Source organism: Micromys minutus (genome assembly GCF_963924665.1).
Source record: "Micromys minutus genome assembly, chromosome: 2".
In the NCBI taxonomy this organism is placed as follows: domain Eukaryota; kingdom Metazoa; phylum Chordata; class Mammalia; order Rodentia; family Muridae; genus Micromys; species Micromys minutus.
In genome coordinates this window covers 12,199,512-12,220,398 of record NC_137971.1, presented here as the reverse complement: position 1 = coordinate 12,220,398, position 20,887 = coordinate 12,199,512, and the positions used below count along the sequence as shown (strand labels likewise).

General features: G+C 37.7%; 1 protein-coding gene across 1 annotated transcript in view; it reads left to right on the top strand.

Annotated features, from left to right (window-relative positions):
* Window positions 1-20,887, top strand: part of SORCS3 (sortilin related VPS10 domain containing receptor 3) — a gene marked incomplete at both ends in the record, with an annotated part of 603,941 nt that overhangs the window by 562,858 nt on the left and 20,196 nt on the right. Inside the window, 2 exons of the mRNA XM_080913549.1 lie at window positions 391-577; window positions 5,385-5,518. Of these exons, the coding sequence (XP_080769675.1) occupies window positions 391-577; window positions 5,385-5,518 (321 nt within the window). The remainder of the gene's footprint in view (window positions 1-390; window positions 578-5,384; window positions 5,519-20,887) is intronic.

The window sequence follows — 20,887 nt, the reverse complement described above, 5'->3', positions numbered from 1 at the left end:
GACACTAACACCTTCTATTACTATAAATAGAAAGTAATACTTTCTATTACTAAAACCTTCATTACCTTTCTATGGATGTTCCTACATACACATGTGTCCAGAGAAATGGGTCTAGCACTCAAATCAAAGCTTTCTACAATATAAAGTTGAAGGCCTGTGTGGTCTTCCCATTTCAGAATATTGGATAGCCACATCCTTATCACTATTACCAGAGTCATACCAAATCAAGCAGCTCCAAGGTGGGTTCTACCTCTTCGTAGAAAGTATCTTGTGCTAAAGAAACAACACTGAAGGTTTGTGGGTAATGTTGACACTTTGTGTATTAGTATCAGATTAAAGTCTATTAGAAACTCATGAAAAGGGACAAGACCAATTTCTGTTCCCTTGCAGGGTGACCTCCAAAGGACAAACATCCAGCTTGACTTCGGGGATGGGGTTGCAGTGTCCTATGCCAACTTCAGCCCCATTGAGGATGGCATCAGGCATGTGTATAAGAGCGCGGGAATCTTCCAGGTGACAGCCTACGCAGAGAACAACCTTGGCTCTGACACAGCTTTTCTCTTCCTGCATGTAGTTTGTAAGTAGAGTGACACCCCCCCCTTTTTTTTTCCAGTCGGCAACTCCATTTATCCAGACTTCACATTGTAGAGTTCAGGGCTGAAGCCAAGGTTCACTTTGGCTCCTAAAATCATCTATGTCAAAATGCTGGGATGCATGTTCAATTATAATTCAGTTTCACCATGCAGAAATAGATTGCTATTTTAAAGGCATAGTAACATTATCAAGGCTCTTCACGTTCTAACTCCATTCTGAAAGGTTGATGAATATGAGTATGGGCATGCAGGCTTGAGTATAGGTAAAATGTCTTTTTTCCTTTGCTTTAGAGATTACTGAAAAATAAATAAATATGAAAGCCATTTAGTTGATGGTCCTAGGTTCATTCTTGAGTGAAAAAATGCATAAATCGAACTAAATGTTTGGCTTTGGTTGGAAGAACCAAAGGAAGATTTAAAAAGCACATGATTCAGTTGCTTTCAAGAATTGTATATGCTTTTGAAAATAAAATCTTGATATATCCAAGTTCAGGGTATGATAAATAACAGTTTTGTGTTATGCTGTCGTCACTTTCAATGATTCTGGCTGCGGCTTGGTGGGGAAAGCCACTAAGATTGCAGGCTGTTTTGTTTGTGCTGGATGCTTTCCGTGTTTTACCTGTCCTGAAATTTGAATCATGTTAACTGAAACCTGCGCTAAGGGGTGCTGATATAAGCAGACATTGACTCAATATACCTCTTCAGCAACACCTGTGCTTTTAAAGATGTCTATGGTTTTTATTTAAGCAGAAGCCTTTTCCTTATACACGAGGAAAGTATTTCAAGATCCAAAGGATTCTTAAAACTCCAAGTTGTACCAAACCCTGAATAAGTTGTTTTTTTTCTAATGCTAATTTGCCCATATAGGTCACAGACAAACTGAATGTATGCTTTTTAGGTCAACCACACCACAACGTAATCATAATAATCAGAACAATATGCTATTCAAAACATGAGTTTTTGTTTACTTTTGGGTATTTCTTTTAAGAATTTCAGTCTATAATTGGCTATGAGTAACTGAAATTTAACCAAATGAAAATGGATCAGCAGGGAGTGCTGAGTACCCCACAAAGTTTTTCTAGTAATATGTCACATAAAATGAAAATTACATGTAATGAAAGAGTTGAGTTGAATAGGAAAAACTCCAATCGTGTTAATAACTTAGTGACTGTGTAAACTCTTGCATGTAAATAGCACATTCCTAAGGAGCTCATGACAAACAGTGAGCTATTTTGTCTTCTAGTGAAGAGAACATATAATAAAAATGTATAGGAAGAAACCTAGCCTGCAGATAAATGATGCCCTACCATGCAAATCTGTAACACATAACCTCCGGATTTCTTTTAAATGCCTTTAGTCTAAGCATTGCCTGGCCTCACAAGGTTCTGGTACCAATAAAAATGAACTATGCAGTAAAATACCCAACCACTCACTAAGTCATTCAGGAAATATTTATAGAGTTCTTAATGTGTGTGAGAGACTCTACCAGGCATTTGGAGAGTAATCAATGCAAGTGTGCTCGTGCCCTTGTGTTATTTTCATCCTTTTAAAAAGGGAGAGCTACTTAAGAGATGAGTCACAAACAGACGGAATGATGAGGACCCATGCACAGCCACTGTGGTCTCTCTGCCAGCACCAACACTGGTTTCAGAGCCCATATGAACAGTATGTGGCTTATTCATGGGCCCAGGCTTTGGGGTCTTTGGACTCTGATCATAACCCTTGAATTTCTAATACTGTCCAATCTCCTTAGTCCTTATAAAAATTAAACACCTCATCTTATCTCTTGGATTACAAGGAAGCTATGAGAATCAACCTGGACGATGTACATGCTTGGGGCAGCCTAGACCACTCCTAGGTATGGCGAGTCACTGGGGTGCTATGTAGAGGTTAGCATATGACTTCATCCTTGACTATTGTTTCTTCCAGAGAACATATCCAAAGTAAACCCAGCAAATAAAAAGGCTTGAGTTAGAGAGGTGAGTCAGTCAGAAGGTGTCTGCTGGGCAGATATTAGGACATGAGTTTGCATTCCCAGAACACCTATAATACCTGGGCTCTAATATATATCTGTAATCTCAGCACTGAGGGGAGAAAGGCACATGCAGCGTAGTAGATCGAGGAAACTACTTGGCAAGGCTGCCTGGCCAAATCAGTGAGTGACAAGTTTAGGGAGTGATCTCATCTCAAAGGGGAAAAAACATTGAAGCACATACATAAAACAAACACACATGCACACCTACACACACACACACACACACACACACACACACACACACACACACACACAAAATGAGTAAGAGAGAGAAAGAGAGAAAGAGGAAAGCACACCAGAGACAGGTTTATAGTCTGGGTTTTGTGCATGGAAGAGGAAATGTTCCTTAAAACTTTTATTGTGCTCGTAATTCCCTACAAATCAATCATGGCTGCATTTACTAGACAGTTAGTACAGTGGAAAGTGCTCTTGGCCTCACCTTGGGCCATTAACTAACAAACGTAGTTGTTAGCCACCCATAATAACCAATCTCAGACAGATTATTGGGCTTCTGTCCAAAGGAGTACCATGTAATGGGGAGGAATTCAGAGTGTGCCGTGTTCCATCCCTCAATCCTTTCTCATTGTTCCCTAATCTATTCTAGTGTTAGCACTTAGAACTGGCTCAGGATCTTTGTGCTAAAATTGGCTCACAAGTATTGTTTGTTGTAATTAGTTTCAGCCAAACCTGATTGGCCAGCCTGAAACTGGAATCAACATGACCTCATTAGCCAATTCACATGAACTCCATCCATTTTATGTCTGACATAATCTTAGGATGAGGAAAGTTTTGTTGCCTTAGGTGTTAGAAAACCCTCTAAGACCTGCAAATGGCAGGAAGTGAGAAAGAATTTCTAGGATTATAGTTATATACAGTTTGGTTAAAGTGTGAAATGCCTAAGGTTCCCATGAGGCAGCTTAGGGAAAAAGTTTCCTTCCATCTGGAGAATGGGTTTCAAAGAGGACCAATGGCTTCCAGCTTCAAAGAGCCATCTTCCCAGTCGGGGAAGAAAGAGAGACCTGGACCCAGGCACGAGACTCTATAATATTGGTACAGTCAATCACACTTCTTCTAGCTCTCTCGGCTAGCCTTTTCCTGGTGTACTCTATCTTCCTGTCCAGAGGAATGCAAACTATTGAGAGATTTTCATTAACTTAACCCTTGAATATGAGTAATAAAGCATTTAAGAGGTTGTCCATGTTTTCTTGCACCTCGTGTTTCTGTGGCTGACATCAGGCAGAACATGTAAAAGTAATACAGATTTGCTCATTTAAAATAATTAAAGTGTCAGCCAAGTGTATATATGAAGTGCCAAGGTTGAAAGCATGTGCCAGGAAAGAATCTTGAGTTGCCATATGTCTGGCATCATGGCAGAGAGTTGTATGCAGAAAGTATTTTCAAATGATAGATGAATGGATGCTTCCAATTTTTTTCATCATTATATTTTTAAGTGACAGGAATCATATGTAAATCATGTACAGCTTGACATTTTTAATCTACATGCATAAATTGTGTGATTGCTCCATCAGGCTGATTTTCATAACTGTTACATTCCAAACATACTTTTTTAATGGTGAGAACTCTTTTAAGTTTGTTTTTAAAGATTTTCCAATACAGTACAAGTAATTAACTGATTTACATCATAGTGCATTAGACCTCTTGAATGTATTCTTCTTTTTACCTTTCTGAAATCCCATGTCCTTTGGTGTAAGTCTATCCCACCTACCTCAGACATTGTCTGGCAACCGATATTCTATTGCTTGTTTTTGTGAGCTCAAGATTTTAGTTCCCACACGTGTGTGAGATTCTGTGATATCCATCACTCTGTGCTGAGCTCAGCTCTCATAAGATTCTGTCATCCGGGTACATACATGTCCCAAACAAGAGGAAGAGAATATATGCATGCCTTACAAACAAACACAATATTCCAGATGTGCAATAATATACAAATGCTTCTCTGGCGGCCTTTCTCCTCTTTTGATTTTGAATGCAGTGAACAGTTTCATGGCCACCTTGGCTGTGTTTATGATTGTTCCTTTAGTGGATGGTGAAGCATAGAGTGCAATGATATTCACACATTTTCTGAGAAAAGGGAAAACGCTACCTTACTATGATTCAGAACCTGATGTTAGGCAGTTATGTTTACCCCTCTTTGTCAAGTGGCCTTGCAAAGCCTCTGATGGCACTCACTGTGTCCTCCTGATGAGGCACAGTGGCCAATTGTTAAAGCAGATGGAAACCAAGTAGCAACTGAGGATAATGGAGGAACCTTTCATATAATTCATTGACCTGAAGTCACAAAATGGGCTAATCCTCAGAAATAAAACAGACTGCTGTTTATTGTCCTATTTAATGGCTAAGTGTCTAGTAAACTTGCTTTGTCCTTGACCTGGAGGTTCATAAGTATTCACAGTAGGTGGGCTACCAGATGTAAATCCAATTCACCTGTCACTGAGAAGTCAGAAACTTGATTTGAATTTCCTGTTACACTTTTCTGCTACAATTAAATAATACATAGATACAGACAGACAGACACAGAGACACACACAAACACATACATACACTTACTACCTATTATTTTATGGCATGTGATTTTTTTTTATTTTTCTTTTTGTTGTTTTAGCTTTTTTTAGTCGTTTGTTTGTTTGTTTTTCAGGCATGATAATGAAGATGGAGATTAAAAGTCGAGGCTGTGGAAAAGTTGATGATTTGTTCTAGGAACATAACCACTGTCTTCCCTCCTCCTGTCCCTTTAGGTCCAGTGGAACATGTTCACCTTCGAGTTCCATTCGTCGCCATAAGAAATAAGGATGTTAACATCAGTGCAGTTGTGTGGCCCAGTCAGCTTGGGACCCTTACCTACTTCTGGTGGTTTGGCAATAGCACAAAGGTTTGGCTTCTTCTCTTCAATATCAAATTTGATCTAGATTCCTATGCTCCAGTTTTTGAATTGTTTTTGCAGGAACTGGGCATGCAACTCTAGCATATAATGAAGCCAAGAACACAGAGATGTGAATAACTCCTGCTACCCAAAGTCAGTTTCTTACCATAGTGGAGAACTGTAAATAAATTCTTAGAAAGAGCATTCTGGGAAAGAGTACACCTTTGCAGGCTCTTTTTTTTTTTTTCCTATTTAAAAATCTCTAAGGTATCATTGACTCCATTTTGCGCCTATTGACATTTCTACAGATGTGCTGTGTAGCGTGGCCATTACTTGACATCTCTGAGACTGGGAATTCGCAGGGGTCAAACATGAGCTGAGTACCTAGTTATAAGGGTGGGAATCAGAAGTGGATGACATGTAAAGAATTTCCCATCAGCACCTGCCTGGTGCTGGTGTTCTGCAAACACAAGTTGTCTTAGGTAAGGTTGACAAGGCTGCTGTACCTTAGGATAACAAACTGGAAGCATTCAGTACTAGAACTCTTAAAGTAGACCCTCCTCCTAGAACCTGCTGATGATGCCTGTGCCAAGAGCTGAGGCTGAAAAATTAGGCCAAAGGGTCATCAACTGCATGGGTCATTTTCCTTATTGCTTTTTTAAAAGACAATATTAAGAGAAAATTAATTATTTGTTTGTTTATTTATTTATTTAGGTTCATACCACAGTGCACTGTGTAAAGTCCGGAGGACAACTTGTAGGAGTCACTTCCCTCTTTCCACCTCCCATGTGGATTCCAGCAATTAAAGTCAGCCAGTTGTTAGGCAGCAAGCCCCTGCTTCTGCTGAGCCATCTTGCAGGCCGTAAACTCAACTTTTATGCGTTTCAGGGTCTCAAAAATTCAGAGGGATGTGCAAAGATTTTTCATGTGTTCCCTACTCCCACCTTTCTTCCTGTACAACCTGTCTCTTCACACACAAAATGCATTTTAGTTGCTGTACTTTATAAGCAGGTCATTACCACTCAGAACACGGAGTTTATATTAGGGGTCTTCCTTGAATTTGAACAATGTAGGAAACAAAATAGTTGTGTTTTTCCACAACCATCTGGGATTTACTTATTCATCTCTTTCTCCTCCCTAGTGCTTGCCATTGGCATCTCTTGTTTTTCATTTGACAACATCATATAGTTAGACCCTATATCACATAGACTTGGTATTCTTAGTTTAGAGGTTGTATTATCTTTCAGTTTAATAATATCTATGCAAATGGATTCTATGTAGTTTCGTCACTTGGTAGCTCATTTCATTTTTTACGAGTTTTTAAAAGTTTATGTGTATAAGTGTTTGCATGGATATATCTATGTATACTAGGCGAGTGCCTCATGACCATGGAAACCAGAGGACAGCATCAGATTTCCGGGGGAACTAGAGTTACACGTCTTTGTGAGCTGATTTGTGGGTGCTGGTAGTTGAAACTTAGTCCTTTGAAAGATCCTAAAAAGCCCTTAATCACTAAGCCATCTCTCTAGCAATTGCATCTTTGAATTCTTACCGGCAACAATGAACAGCTTCTTTTACTTCATACTCTCCCCAACATTTCATAGCATTAAGTGTCAGACTTTGGTCATTTTACTAGAACAGTGATGATATCTCCTATGAATGTGCGTTTCCAAGATGACTTATTCTTTGGAGACAGTGCTTACTGGCCAGTTTTATTTTGTGTTTGATGAGGTATCCAGATGTTTTTCCCTGTTCTAAAATCCAGGTGCTTGTTTCTTACTGTTTATTGTTTCTGAGATTCTTATTTATTTTCAATAACAGTTCTTATACCCTCTGCAGATAGACCCTTCCAGTTCATTTCAGTCTGCATTCTATTGACCATGTCTCTCTCTAAGCAGACACTCTGAAATTTAACAAAGTCTATCTTATTAATTATTGGGTACATTGTGACTTTGATGTTTATCTTCAGTGCCACTGGCATACAGGAGGCCATCTGAGTTTTATCATACAGGACATTCTAGGGATTTAAATAAAATAGTTTTTGTTTTACAACTATGCTATAATCCATTTTAGTTCATCTTTAAAAGAAGTAAGGCCTGTGGCTGGGTATGTTTTCTGGAACATGCAGCTATCCTAATCTTCCAACTTGACCTTTTGAAAGCTCTCTGTCTTTGCCATGTTTTGTTAACCTTGTGTCTCTGGCAAAGACCATGTGTAACTCTAAATTTTTGTTCCTTATCATTGACTTTGGTCTTTCTTCACTCTTACCATGCCATCTTTATTGTTGAAAATCTGAAGCTGAGCATCATTTTATTCATAATAACATTATATTAAATTGTATATATATTTTTCTTTTCTATATAAAATTAGAATAAGTCTGCTGAGATCTAAAAATTAACTTGCCAGAATTGGTTTTTGTATCACATCAATAAGTCAACTTGGTAAGATCTAAATGGTTAAACCTATTGAGTCTTCCTATCCATGGACATGGACCATCTCTGTTCATTTACTCAGCCTTATATTTCTTTCAACAGAATTTAGTCACATGCAGATCTCACAGATATTTTATCACACTTACGGCTAAGTCTGATATTTTATTTTTAGTGGCACTAGTGCAAATGACATTATTTTTAATTAAGATGTAATCTGTGCATTACTGGTACCTAACAAAATGACACACATATATTGACTCTGAATCTTGAAATGTACATATCTTAAGAGAGATTGTTTTATTTTTAAAAAATGTATTCTTCTTTCATATAATATACTCTATCACAAGTTTTCTCCCTCCACTTCTTCCAACTCTGCCACACACATGCACACATCCACCTCTTCCAGCTCTGACACACACATGCACACATCCATCTCCTCCAGCTCTGACACACACATGCACACATCCATCTCCCCCAGATCCACTCCTCCCATTTTCCTTCAGAAAGACCATGCCTTCCAGGGATGTGAACCGAACATGGCATGAAAATATTCAAAAAGGACCAGAAACAAGCTTTCCTGGATGAGGTAAATCAGTAGGTGTCCCAAGAGCAGGTGAAAGAGTCTGAGACACTCCCATACCCACTCTTAGGAATGCCACAGAAACACTAAGCTAACAATCATAACAGTGAACTTACTTAGCTGGGGAGACAACATAATTAGGAAATATTTTTAAACGTTAAGAATAATCATAATTTCTCTTTAAATGTTGGGAGAATTTACTAGTAAACCTTCAGGAACCTGTGTCTTTTGTTTTCCAAGGACACTGGTGTTTCACATTCTTCAAAAGCACAAAATTCAAAGGACTATTTGGAGTTAAAGGATTTGCTTGTGTGAGTTTGGCAAAAGTTTGTCTTTCAAAGATTTATTTTGTACAGTTTGCAAAGATAAATGTTCACTGGATCCGTTCATTGTCCTTTGACTAGCCATGAGACCTACAGTGGGTTCTTTTTAATCATCTGGAACATAGACCAACTTGAACATGCTTTCTGTTTTTTTTTTTTTTTTTTTCTTTTAACCTGGATTTCTCTAAGAGGCTGCTGTCAATTTCATTGGCTTTCCTTATTGACTTCTATTTTCTATTTGTGTGTGCATGTACGTACGTGCGTGCGTGCATGCATGTGTTTGTATGTTTGTGTGTGTGTGTGTGTGTGTGTGTGTGTTTCTGACCACATCATTTCTTTTCCCTGGCTACTTTTGCATCACCTTATTCTTACTTCTGTAGTTTCCTAGGAAGACAAGTAGATAGCTGGTTTTAGAGCTTCTTTTCTGACTAGTGCATTCAGTGTTATCAAGGATGTCCCAGGCACACTTTTGGTGAATCCTAGACATTGTGATAGGTAATATTTTCCTGTTTGTTTAATTTGATCTAGTTTATTTTCAGATTTCTCTTTGTGTCCCATTCATATTAGAAGTATTTTGTTTAATGCCTAATATTTAGATATTTTCTAGGTATCTTTCTGTTACTGATTTATAACTTGATCATATTATGGTCTAAGAAGAAGATGGCATGATATCCAGTCTTTATAATTTGTTTAAGAACATCTAATCATCCAGAATATTTATTCCTTAACAAATGTTCTGTGTAGGGTTGAACATAACTGATATTCTGCTGCAATTTTAGTACTTTCGATACTGAAATAATATAAATTTAATTGGGTTCTTCAGATCATGAATGCCCCCATTGATTTTCGCTCTTTCTAACATATCACATATACTTTTAAATGCTTTATCCATGAGTCATGTGAGTAATTACTAATCATGAGATAATCATAAATCTATCCTGCCTCTTATGTCATAATCATCATTCAACAAATGTAAGCATATAAAATCAAATGCATTGCTACTGATATTATTTTGAAGACACCATTCTTTTTTATTTTTGATAATTAAAAGAAAGGGCAAAATATCTTCATTTTTCAGGTGCTGCCCTGTATGTTTTTTAGAGTTTCTTATCAACATTATTTTTTATCTTTTAAAATAATTTAAGAATTCATGCTGGGCTCATTTACTGATTTTAAAAAAAGTCCCTTTGGTTTGAGAAAGTTCTATTCTCCTTCACTTTTACAAGATAATTATCTAGGGTACAAAGTTAGAAGGATGCTTTTCTCTTAGGAAACTTCATTTTTTCTGAAGACATTAATTATGTCATAACACATTATGTATAACTATAGTTTTGAGGTGTTTTAAATAAATGTCTTACCATTTTTGCTGTTTATGTCAGCTTACTTTTCTTTATATATTCCTTCTTTTTTATTGAATGACTTTATTTTAAAAAACACAGATAAATGTACAAATTTTAAGCATTTTTGCATAAAAATATACTAATACATGTTTGAGAGTGCTTGGCTGTTTTTTTTAAAGGTTTGATAGTGTGCATTGAGATCTTACTAGTTACAATGAGCAAAAAGTACATGTAAAACAGAATGTAACCCATTATTAGTCAAAGGTTTCTTGGTGTGTAAGGATTAAGCATAATGGTTTTTCTTTTTTTTTTTTCTGTTCTTGAACTTCACACAGTCTGTGAATTGTTTCTCGGGTGTTCAGAGCTTTCTGGGGTTAGTATCCAATTATCAGTGACTGCATATTGTGTCTGTACTTTTGTGACTGGTTATCTCACACAGGATGATATTCTTTAGATGCATCCATTTTCTTAAGAATTTCATAAAGTCATTGTTTCTGATAGCTGAGTAGTACTCCATTGTGTAAATGTACCACAATTTTTGTATCCATTCATCTACTAAAGAACATCTGGGTTCTTTCCAACTTCTGGCTATTATAAATAGAGCTGCTATGAACATTGTGGTGCATGTGTCTTTGTTGTATATTGGAGTGTCTCTGGGGTATATGCCAAGAAGTAGAATAACTGAGTCTTCAGGTAGTACTATGTCCAATTTTTTGAGGAATCACTAGATTGATTTTCAGAGTGGTTGTACCAGTTTACAACCCCACCAACAGTGAAAAAGTGTTCCTTTTTCTCCACATCCTCACCAGCATCTGCTGTCATCTGAAGTTTTGATCTTGGCCAATCTCACTGGTGTGAGGTGGAATCTCAGGGTTGTTTTGATTTGCATTTCCCTGATGGCTAATGATGTTGAGCACTTCCTTAGATGCTTCTCAGCCATTAGATACTCCTCAATTGAAAACTTTTTGTTTAGCTCTGTACCCCATTTTTTAGTTGGGTTGTTTGATTCTCTGGTGTCTAGCTTCTTAAGTTCTTTGTTTACCTTGGATATTAGGCCTCTATCTGATGTGGGGTTGGTAAAGGTCTTTTCCCAATCTGTTGGTTGCTGCTTTGTTTTCTTGACAGTGTCTTTTGCCTTACAGAAACTTTGCAATCTCATTAAGTCCCATTTGTCAATATTTGACCTTAGAGCATGAGCCATTGGTGTTCTGTTCAGAAAATTTTCTCCTGTGCCGATGTGTTCTAAGGTTTTCCCTACATGCTCATCTAATAGTTTCAGTGTACCTGGTATAATGTGGAGATCTTTGATCCACTTGCACATGTGCTTTGTACAAGAAGATAAGAAAGGATCTATTTTCATTCTGCATGCTGAGTGCCAGTTGGACCAACACCATTTGTTGAATAGGCTAACCTTTTTCCATTGAATGTTTAGAGCTCCTTTGTCAAAAATCAGATGACCATATTTGTGAGGGCTAATTTCTGAATCTTCTATTCTATTCCTTTGATCCACGTGCCTATTTCTGTACCAGTACCATGTAGTTTTTAGCACAATTGCCTTGTAATATAGCTTGAGGTCAGGGATAGTGATTCCTGCAGATGTTTTCTTGTTGAGGATGGATTTAGTTATTCTAGTTCTTTTGTTATTCCAGATGAAATTGCACATTGCTCTTTCCAACTCAATGAAGAATTGGATTGGTATATTGATGGGGATTGCATTGAATCTGTAGATTGCTTTTGGTAAGATGGCCATTTTTACAGTGTTGATCCTTTCAGTCCATGAGCATGGGAGGTCTTTCCATTTTCTGAAATCTTCCTCAATTTTCCTCTTTAGAGGTTTGAAGTTCTTTTCATACAGGTCATTCACTTGCTTAGTTAGAATCACACCAAGGTATTTCATATTGTTTGTGACTATTGTGAAGGTTATCTTTTCCCTAATTTCTTTCTCCACATGTTTGTACTTTCAGTAGAGGATGGCTACTAATTTGTTTGAGTTATTTTTATATCCAACCACTTTGCTGAACTTGTTTATCAGCTGTAGGAGTTATCTGGTAGAATTTGTGGGGTCACTTAAGTATACTATCATGTCATCTGCAAATAGTGATGTTTTTACTTCTTCCTTTCCAATTTGTATCCCTTTGATTTCCTTTTGCTGTCTAATTGTTCCGGCCAGGGCTTCCAGTACTATGTTGAATAAGTAGGGGGAGAGTGGGCAGCCTAGTCAATTCCCTGAGTTTAGTAGGATTGCTTCAAGTTTCCTACCGTTAAGTTTGATGTTGGTGTTAGTTTGCTGTATATTGCTTTTATAATGTTTAAGTATGGGCCTTGAATTCCTGTTCTTTCCAAGACTTTTAACATGAAGGGTTGTTGAATTTTGTCAAATGCTTACTCAGCATCTAGTGAGATGACCATGTGTTTTGTTTTTTTTTTTTTTTTTTTTTTTTTTTTTTGAGTTTGTTTATCTGATGGATTGCATTGATGTATTTCCATATATTAAACCATTTCTGCATCTCAGGGATGAAGCCTACTTGATCATGGTGAATGATCATTTTGATGTGTTCTTGTATTTGGTTTGCAAGGATTTTGTTGAGTATTTTTGCATCAATGTTCATAAGTGAGATTGGTCTGAAGTTCACTTTCCTTGTAGGGTCTTTATGTGGTTTAGAAACAAGGGTTATTGTAGCCTCAAAAAATGAGTTAGGTAGTGTTCCTTCTGATTCTATTTTGTGGAATAGTTTATAAAGTATTCGTACAAGGTCGTCAATAAATGTCTGATAAAATTCTGCAATGAACCCATCTGGACCTGGGTTTTTTTGGTTGGGAGGCTTTTGATGACTGCTTCTATTTCTTTAGGTTTTATGGGATTATTTAGATGGTTTGCCTGGTCCTGGTTTAACTTTAGTATCTGGTATCTGTCTAGGAATTCATCCCTTTCTTTGAGATTTTCCAGCTTTGTTGAGTATAGGCTTTTATAGTAGGATCTGATGATTTCTTGTATTTCCTTAGTTTCAGTTATTATGTCTCCACTTTCATTTATGATTTTGCTAATTTGGATACTCTTTCTTTGCCCTCTAGTTAGTCTGGCTAAGGTTTTATCAATCTTGTTAATTTTCTCAAAGCACCATCTCTTGTTTTTGTTTACCCTTTGAATGGTTCTTTTTGTTTCTATTTGGTCTATTTCTGCTCTAAGTTAGATTATTTCTTGCCATTTACTCCTCTTGGGTGTATCTGCTTCCTTTTGTTCTAGAGCTTTCAACTGTCCTGTCAAGTTGCTAGTACATGCTCTTTCCAGTTTCTTTTTGGAAGCACTCAGAGGGATGAGATTTTCTCTCATTACTGCTTTCATTGTATCCCATAGGTTTGGGTTTGTTGTGTTTCCATTTTCATTGAATTCTAGAAAATCCTTAATTTCTTTCTTTATTTCTTCTTTGACCCTGTTATCATTTAAAAGAGCATTGTTTAGTTTCTATGTGTATATGTGCTTTTTGTTGTTTTTGTTGTTATTAAAGACCAGCCTTAGACCATGATGATCTGAAAGTATGCATGGGAGTATTTCAATCTTCTTATATCTATGGAGGCTCGTTTTGTGAATTATTATGTTGTCAATTTTCGAGAAGGTGCTTTCAGGTGCTGAGAAGAAGCTGTATTCTTTTGTTTTATGGTATGTTCTGTCGATATCTATTAATTACAGTTGGTTCATAACCTCTGCTAGTTTTACAGTGTCCTTGTTCAGCTTTTGTTTCCCTGTTCTGTCCATTGGTGAGAATGGGGTGATGAGGTGTCCCATTATTATTGTATGGGGTGAAATGTATTTTTTTGAGCTTTAGTAGGGTTTCTTTTATGATTATCTTTGCTTTTGTATTTGGAGCATATATGTTAAGGATTGAGAGTTCCTCCTGACAAATTTCCCCTGTAATGAGTAAAAAGTGTTTTTCCTTATCTTTTTTGATAACTTTTGGTTGAAAATCTACTTTATTCAATATTAGAATGGCCACCCCAGCTTGCTTCTTGGGGTCATTTTCTTGGAAGGTTTTTTCCCAACCTTTTAGTCTGAGATAGTGTCTGTCTTTGCCTCTGAGATGAGTTTCCTGTATGCAACAAATTGCTGGGTTTTGTTTATGTATCCAGTCTGATAGCCTATGTATTTTTATTGGGGAATTGAGTATATTTATGATAACAGATATCAAGGAATAGTGGTTGCTGTTTCCTGCTATTTTTGCTTTTCGAGTTTGAATTGTGCCTGTGTGTCTTTCTTCTTTTGGTTTTCTTGCTTAGGTATTTTCTTGTTTTTACTAAGATGTAGTTTCCCTCCTTATATTGGGTTTTCCACCTATAATTCATTGTAGTACTGTGTTTGTGGTGAGATATTGTGTAACTTTAGTTTTGTCTTGTAATATCTTGGTCTCTCCATCTATGGTGATTGAGAGTTTTGCTGGGTATAGCAGCTTGGGCTGACACTTGTGTTCTCTTAGGGTCTGCATGATGTCTGTCAAGCCTCTTCTAGCTTTCATAGTCTCTGTTGAGAAATTGGGTGTGATTCTGTTTGGTCTGCCTTTATATGTCACATAACCTTTTCCCCTTACTGCTTTTAATATTCTTTCTTTGCTTTGGGCACTTGGTGTTTTGACTATCATGTGTTGGGAGGATTTTCTTTTCTGGTCCAACCTATTTCGAGTTCTGTAGGCTTGTTTTATACTCATGGTCATCTTACTCTTAAGGGTAGGGAAGTTTTTTTACAATTTTGTTGCAGATATTTACTGTGCCTCTTAGTTGATATTCTTAGCCCTCTTCTATTCCTATTATCCTTAGGTTTGGTCTTCTCATTGTGTCCTGGATCTCCTGGACATTTTGGGTTAGGAGCTTTTTGGTTTTTGCATCTTCTCTGACTGTTTTGCCTATGTTTTCACTGTTGTCTTCAGACCTCGAGATTCTCTCTTCCATCTCTTGTAGTCTGTTTGAAATGCTTGCATCTGTGACTCCTGATTTTCTTTTTAGGTTTCTACCTCTAGGGTCGTCTCTTTTAGTGTTTTCTTTATCGTGTGCTTTTCTGTTTTAAATTCCTTCTTCCATTCCTTCATCTCTTTGGTTCTGTTTCCCTCTAGTTCTTTGAGTTCTTTGAGTGTTTTTCTTGTTTGTTGTTTAAAGACTTCTAATTCTTTATGCTTTTCCTCCTGTTCTTGTTTAAGGATCATTATCATCAACTTGAGGTATGATTTTTGGGTCTTTTCTTCCTGGAGTGTTTGGCATTCCGCTTGTTGCTGTGATGGGAGAACTGGGTTCTGGTGTTTCAAGGTTGTCTTAGTTTCTCTGGGGTACATTCTTTTGCTTTCCTCTTGCCATCTTGTTGTCAGTGATTGGTTCTCTTCTGTCACTTATATCTGGCCTGTGTCCCTGGATCTCCTCTGTTCCTGGTGCTGGATGTTCTGAGTCCCTGTTCTGTAACCAAAGATTGCCTGCTGTGAACAGACAGCCCAATGCCAGGTTCCTGGTTCCCTGGACCAAGCAGAGGGGGGACGCACTTTCCACACACTAGACAGAGATCTCTCTGCTCCCCGGCTACTTGGAACGCCTTCTCACCAGGCCTTTGTCCCTTGATCTCTGCTGTTCCTGGTGACAGATCTATATATCCCTTCTTTTAGGATTTGAAAGATCTCTTTGTTTTCTGTCATTTGAGACTTACATGCCTGAGTGCAGGGTCTTCAACTTTGATGAGATTTAGGGGACAGTGATCTTTGAGTAGCTGTAGTTTTTATTTCTGAAAGCAAGTTAGTGAATCTCTCAGCATTTATTTCTTCCCAGAATTTCTCATATGCTTTTCCATTTCTTTTTCTGGTATCATATTACTCATATACACACACACACATATGTATGTATAATATTACATAACTTTTGTAATTGAGTCACATTTTGGGAAGTGTTTTGTCCTGTTTTTATTTATTGTAAATTTTTTGTCTTTTCTATTCTTTGCTCTGTTTGTTTATCTTGGGAGTTTCAGCTGGCTTAGTGTCACTTTTAGAGATTCTTTCTTCACAGGTGCTCTCTTACTAGTAATTCCTTCTAAAGGCAGTTTTGAGTTCTATTTTGTTATTAAAATTAGCTTCATTTTTAAGATTTCACCTTCTCCATTTCTATTGTGCTTTCATTTCAGCAGATACTTTGTTATACCTGGAGGTGGGGTCCTGAGTAAGAATTAGTGTGTGTAATCATGTTGGGGTCTAGGAGGAGAGTTGCCTTATTATCAAACCTCATCTGTTTTAGGGAGCCTATGATCTTGAATTGTATACTTTCTAGGTGTTTCACAGTGTATACACACACACACACACACACACACACAGAGGCATGCACAGTGGTTAGATTGAGTTCGTATTGAGATAGTATCTCTTTTTCTTATGGCTGTTAGACTAAGATAAAACCCTTGCAAGTTAGGCTCTGATTTAATACTTTCTTCTGGGAAAAGTTTTTTTTAAGGCACAGTTCACTGATGTACTTATAAATGATCCTTTATCCCCTCTCACTGAGAGAAGCACAAAGACACATTTCTCCCGTATTTATGGGAGAGCCTGGTGTGCTCCTGGCTGTAAAATGTACAAAGCCATGAAGCCTCCCATGACTCACTGTGTCCTTCCTGTGGTTTTCAATCTCTGACTTTTGTTTACTTTGAAAATTTACTATGTTGTTTGTGCTGATTATCTTAGCAAAGGCATTAAGTTAAAAATAATATAAGAAATGAACCAAATTTGGAAGCATTGAATACCAAGAGAAGGGAAATGAATGGCTGTGTAGCTATCCATTCAGAATGATGATGTGGAGTCTTCCTCTGTACTCACTCTTGACAGGTAAGGCTGGGCGGTGCCCCACTCCTGGTCTTGTGGAGAATGATGACATTATGTAATAAAGGGCACATGGGCCTGGAATTTAGAATCGTGAGTTGGGTTGCTAGAATGGCTATGTCTTAATAATCCTGAATATTTGAGCTTGATCAAGTTGTTTCTCCTGAGGTGTTATTCCCTCACTCTCTCATCTTGCCTGTTATATGAAGTAAGATAACACATATTTAAATGTCTTATGGGCAGCCACTGCATTGTAATACCCCATCGAAACTGATCTGTTAGATGGGATAGTGAGGATAGAGAATGATTCATGAACCCAGGGGAATCTCTGTAGTATTTCTGTCTAGTGGCCTTAATTTAACTTCTTAGTGTAGGTGGCTAATGCTTTTGCATTTTAAAAAATTTTTAAGTAGAAAAACAGATGAGTTTTTACTTGGTGCAGTAGAAAAGTCACTCACAGTGTGCAACCAGCATCCCATTTTGAAACCCTTGATTAGTTGCAGAAACGAACCTTAGACTCAGGACTCCTAAATCAGTGCAGCCCAGGTCATCACTCAGTTTGAGCATGCTGCAGCACTGGGAATGCTTCTCCCCCTGGTGTTACTGAGCAGTCATTTTTCTTTAAAAATCATGAGATAGACACAGAAAAGAGGAATGAGAAAAATCATTGGAAGAAAGGTTTATTTTTTCCCCCTGAGAAAGTGAGAGGTCGGTTTGTATTTGGGGAATTATTTTTTGTTAATGTCCATTTGCTTTATCATCTTACTGGGCAGCCAACAGGACACTGGAATTGGAGATGCACCGTGTCTCTGCAGTGGCTTCTTTCTTTCGAGTGCTGATTCTAAAACAATAAGTAACTTATAATGGTCTATGTGTATTTGATTTAAAGTAAAAAATGAATGGAAAAAGAGAACAAAGATTCAAGTTTACATTTCTCTCATAATTGTATGTTGGTTTGAATTATAGCATCTTTGTCTGAAGCCGGAAACTAATATTTAATGTGTGAACATCTTGGAGTTATGCACTAAAATCTCTCTCACACATACAGATGTTGTAACATATTATGAGATTTTTAAAGTGCATACTGGCAATCCAGTTTTAATTTTTTAATTAATTACTAGAAGTATTTCTTTGGTTAAAAAACCCCATCTACAAGCTAAGGACTGGAGTGTAATATACAAGAACCCAAGACAGAAAGGTCTTACCAGTTAATATTTATTCCCAAAGAACAAAGCTAACAATGCTGGAGAGGGAACGGTATAAAAATAGTTTCAGAATATGACACATCTGGGTTGAAATACAGATATATATTTTTTTATTCTAGTCCTTTCTTCAAAACACTTAACGTTCATTGAGTTTTATTAATCGTCAAGTCCAGGAACTAACAGTAATGACTACAATGGGTCATTGAAGCTACGACTGAGCATGACCATGAACATCAGCTACAGAGTATTCATAAATCATGTAAAACATGACGAAGCATTTGGGACCATCAGGTGTCCTTATACACAGATGACATTTACATATAAGGATAAAAATTTGACATGATTCTACAGGTCATGTAGCTGGCCACAAAAAAAAAAAGTTACTTCCTGCATTTGAAAGAGACACATTAGTGGGGAAGCAGGCCACACAATCTTATCAAATGATCACAATGTTTGCCAGACAATGGAATGCGTGTCTGGGTGTGTTGGTAAGTGTGGCCACCTTCAGAGCTGTTTGACTCCCTTTGCTTGACAAACTTGTCTTTAAAAGGAACTACTTTTAATTTGAATTACCTGTTCCTAGCATTTGCTGTATTTTATCAACCCATTATTCTGCTTAATCATCAGAACATCTTTATTTAAATAACCAGAAATCCCATTTTACAGAGGAGATGTAGGCTGGTAACCTCAGAAGGTAGTTTGTAGTGCATGTCCACTACGTGATGTAGAAAAGTTCACTCAGGTGGTTGAATTAAATAAAATATTGGCATAAATGAGCTGATTTACTACCTCTATAGCCAGTCCTTATATGGATACCATTAATATCAGGAGTAAACACATAATATTACCCCATACCTTTAAAGAAATCATGTCCTATCTGAAAATGCAAGAAGAATACACTTAAAATAATTGGTGTGGATGTATAATGTACAAATAAATAGAAAATAATGCATATTCCCGAGATCCAGCTGTTGATTTACACATTAAGAAGCTATCGTCTTTTCTATAAGACATGAGGAATAAAACACAGGATAAATTCCATTATTTGTCACCTTCTGGAAGTACATTCCATTTGATAGTATGAGTTTAACAGCAAGGACATTGCAGAGGAAGGGAAGGCCGTGTAAGCATATGGATACTAGTTAAGCTGAGAATCCTAGAGAGTGATGGTTTCAAGCATGTGGGTCACAGAATGTCACCTTTGGAAATGACCCTAAGCTGGCCTTGAAGGAGGAGCCTAGTTCAGGCAGAAATAAAACATATCAAGGTGGATCGGTTAATCCTTGCAAGTGGCTGTGTCCTCTGAGGGTTGATCCTGTCAGTGTAGAGCATTCACTTCATCAGATGTTGGAAGAAAAACAAGGAAAGAAGAGATGGGCTTCTTAGACTGTCAAATATATCTGCTTTGTGTTTTTTCATAAAATGTATATTTAAGGTAGGACGATATGAGATAAAGTTAGATAGAACTATCATGACCATGTGATAATTCAACAGAAACATTTCCAGTGGCTCCTGCCCCGTGTGTGTCCCATGTGTGTGGTATGTGTGTGTGTGTGTGTGTGTGTGTGTGTTTGTGTGTGTGGTGTATTTCTGCATACATATTAAACCACTTTTAACTGAACATCCACATCAATCCATAGTTAACACAGCTATAAATACTATTTTTGCTTTATTTCTTTCTTGCATTTGTGCATATGTAAAGTATTTTACATAGTTCTCAGCACGGTGTTTCCACGAGTGCACATTCTGCCTCTTCATCTCATATGATAAGCTCTTTTCAAGCATTGCTATGTAACACACAGAAGGTTTTAAGTGAGGGACGCATAATGATTTCATTGTTTGTCCACTGGCAGACGTAGGCTTGATCCAGGTGCACATTTTCAACTGTGGATATTTTATGATGTGCAACGTTCTCACTGACTTGCTGTGTAGATTGCTAGTGTAGCCTGTATCCAGAGATTTCTCCATAGTTCGCTCGCTAGTCCATTAGTCAAGTGGAAATCTCCTAACTAAATAGTTTCTTGGAGCTTTTCTTATTTCTCACCAGACTCAGTTGGATAATGTGTGACCTGTCATATGTGAAGGACTCTTCCTTGTGAGGAGTGTAACCCCAAGCCTCGGTGGAGCAGGAAGTATTGTTCTAAGGGGCCACACTGCAAGCTGGCCCTGTAGCTTGGACAAAGCAGAGCGGAGAAGTCAATCTGCTGCCTGCTGGGTTTGTGGGTCTCTGAATGGCCAATTTGCTGGGATTAACAGAGGTCTGGCTTAATAAATGTGTCTGCATGCCTAATAGAGTTGAGTAAATGAACCTTAAAATACTTGATTTAATTTAGCATTGGGCATTCTGTATATCCGTGGCCAATGAAGAACTCAAGGACCATGTTGACTGCTCCAGCTTTCTGAGGAAGGTGAACTCGGCCATGGCGCTATAACTGCTGATGGAAAACAAAAGCAATTTGGAAAACAGAATTAGCTCCTGCTATTTATCCAGCATAGATGCCTGTCTGTGGTCTGCCACCCAGAGACCAAGCTTCCACATTCATCAGACTTTGTTTGCTCTGGCTCTGTGCCCTGACTGGCTGGCATGAGGCTTACACTCAACCCACCTCTGATGCCGTGTTCCCTTTGTCCTTCAGCCCTGCACCCGACCTTGGCTCTGGAACTCGGGGAA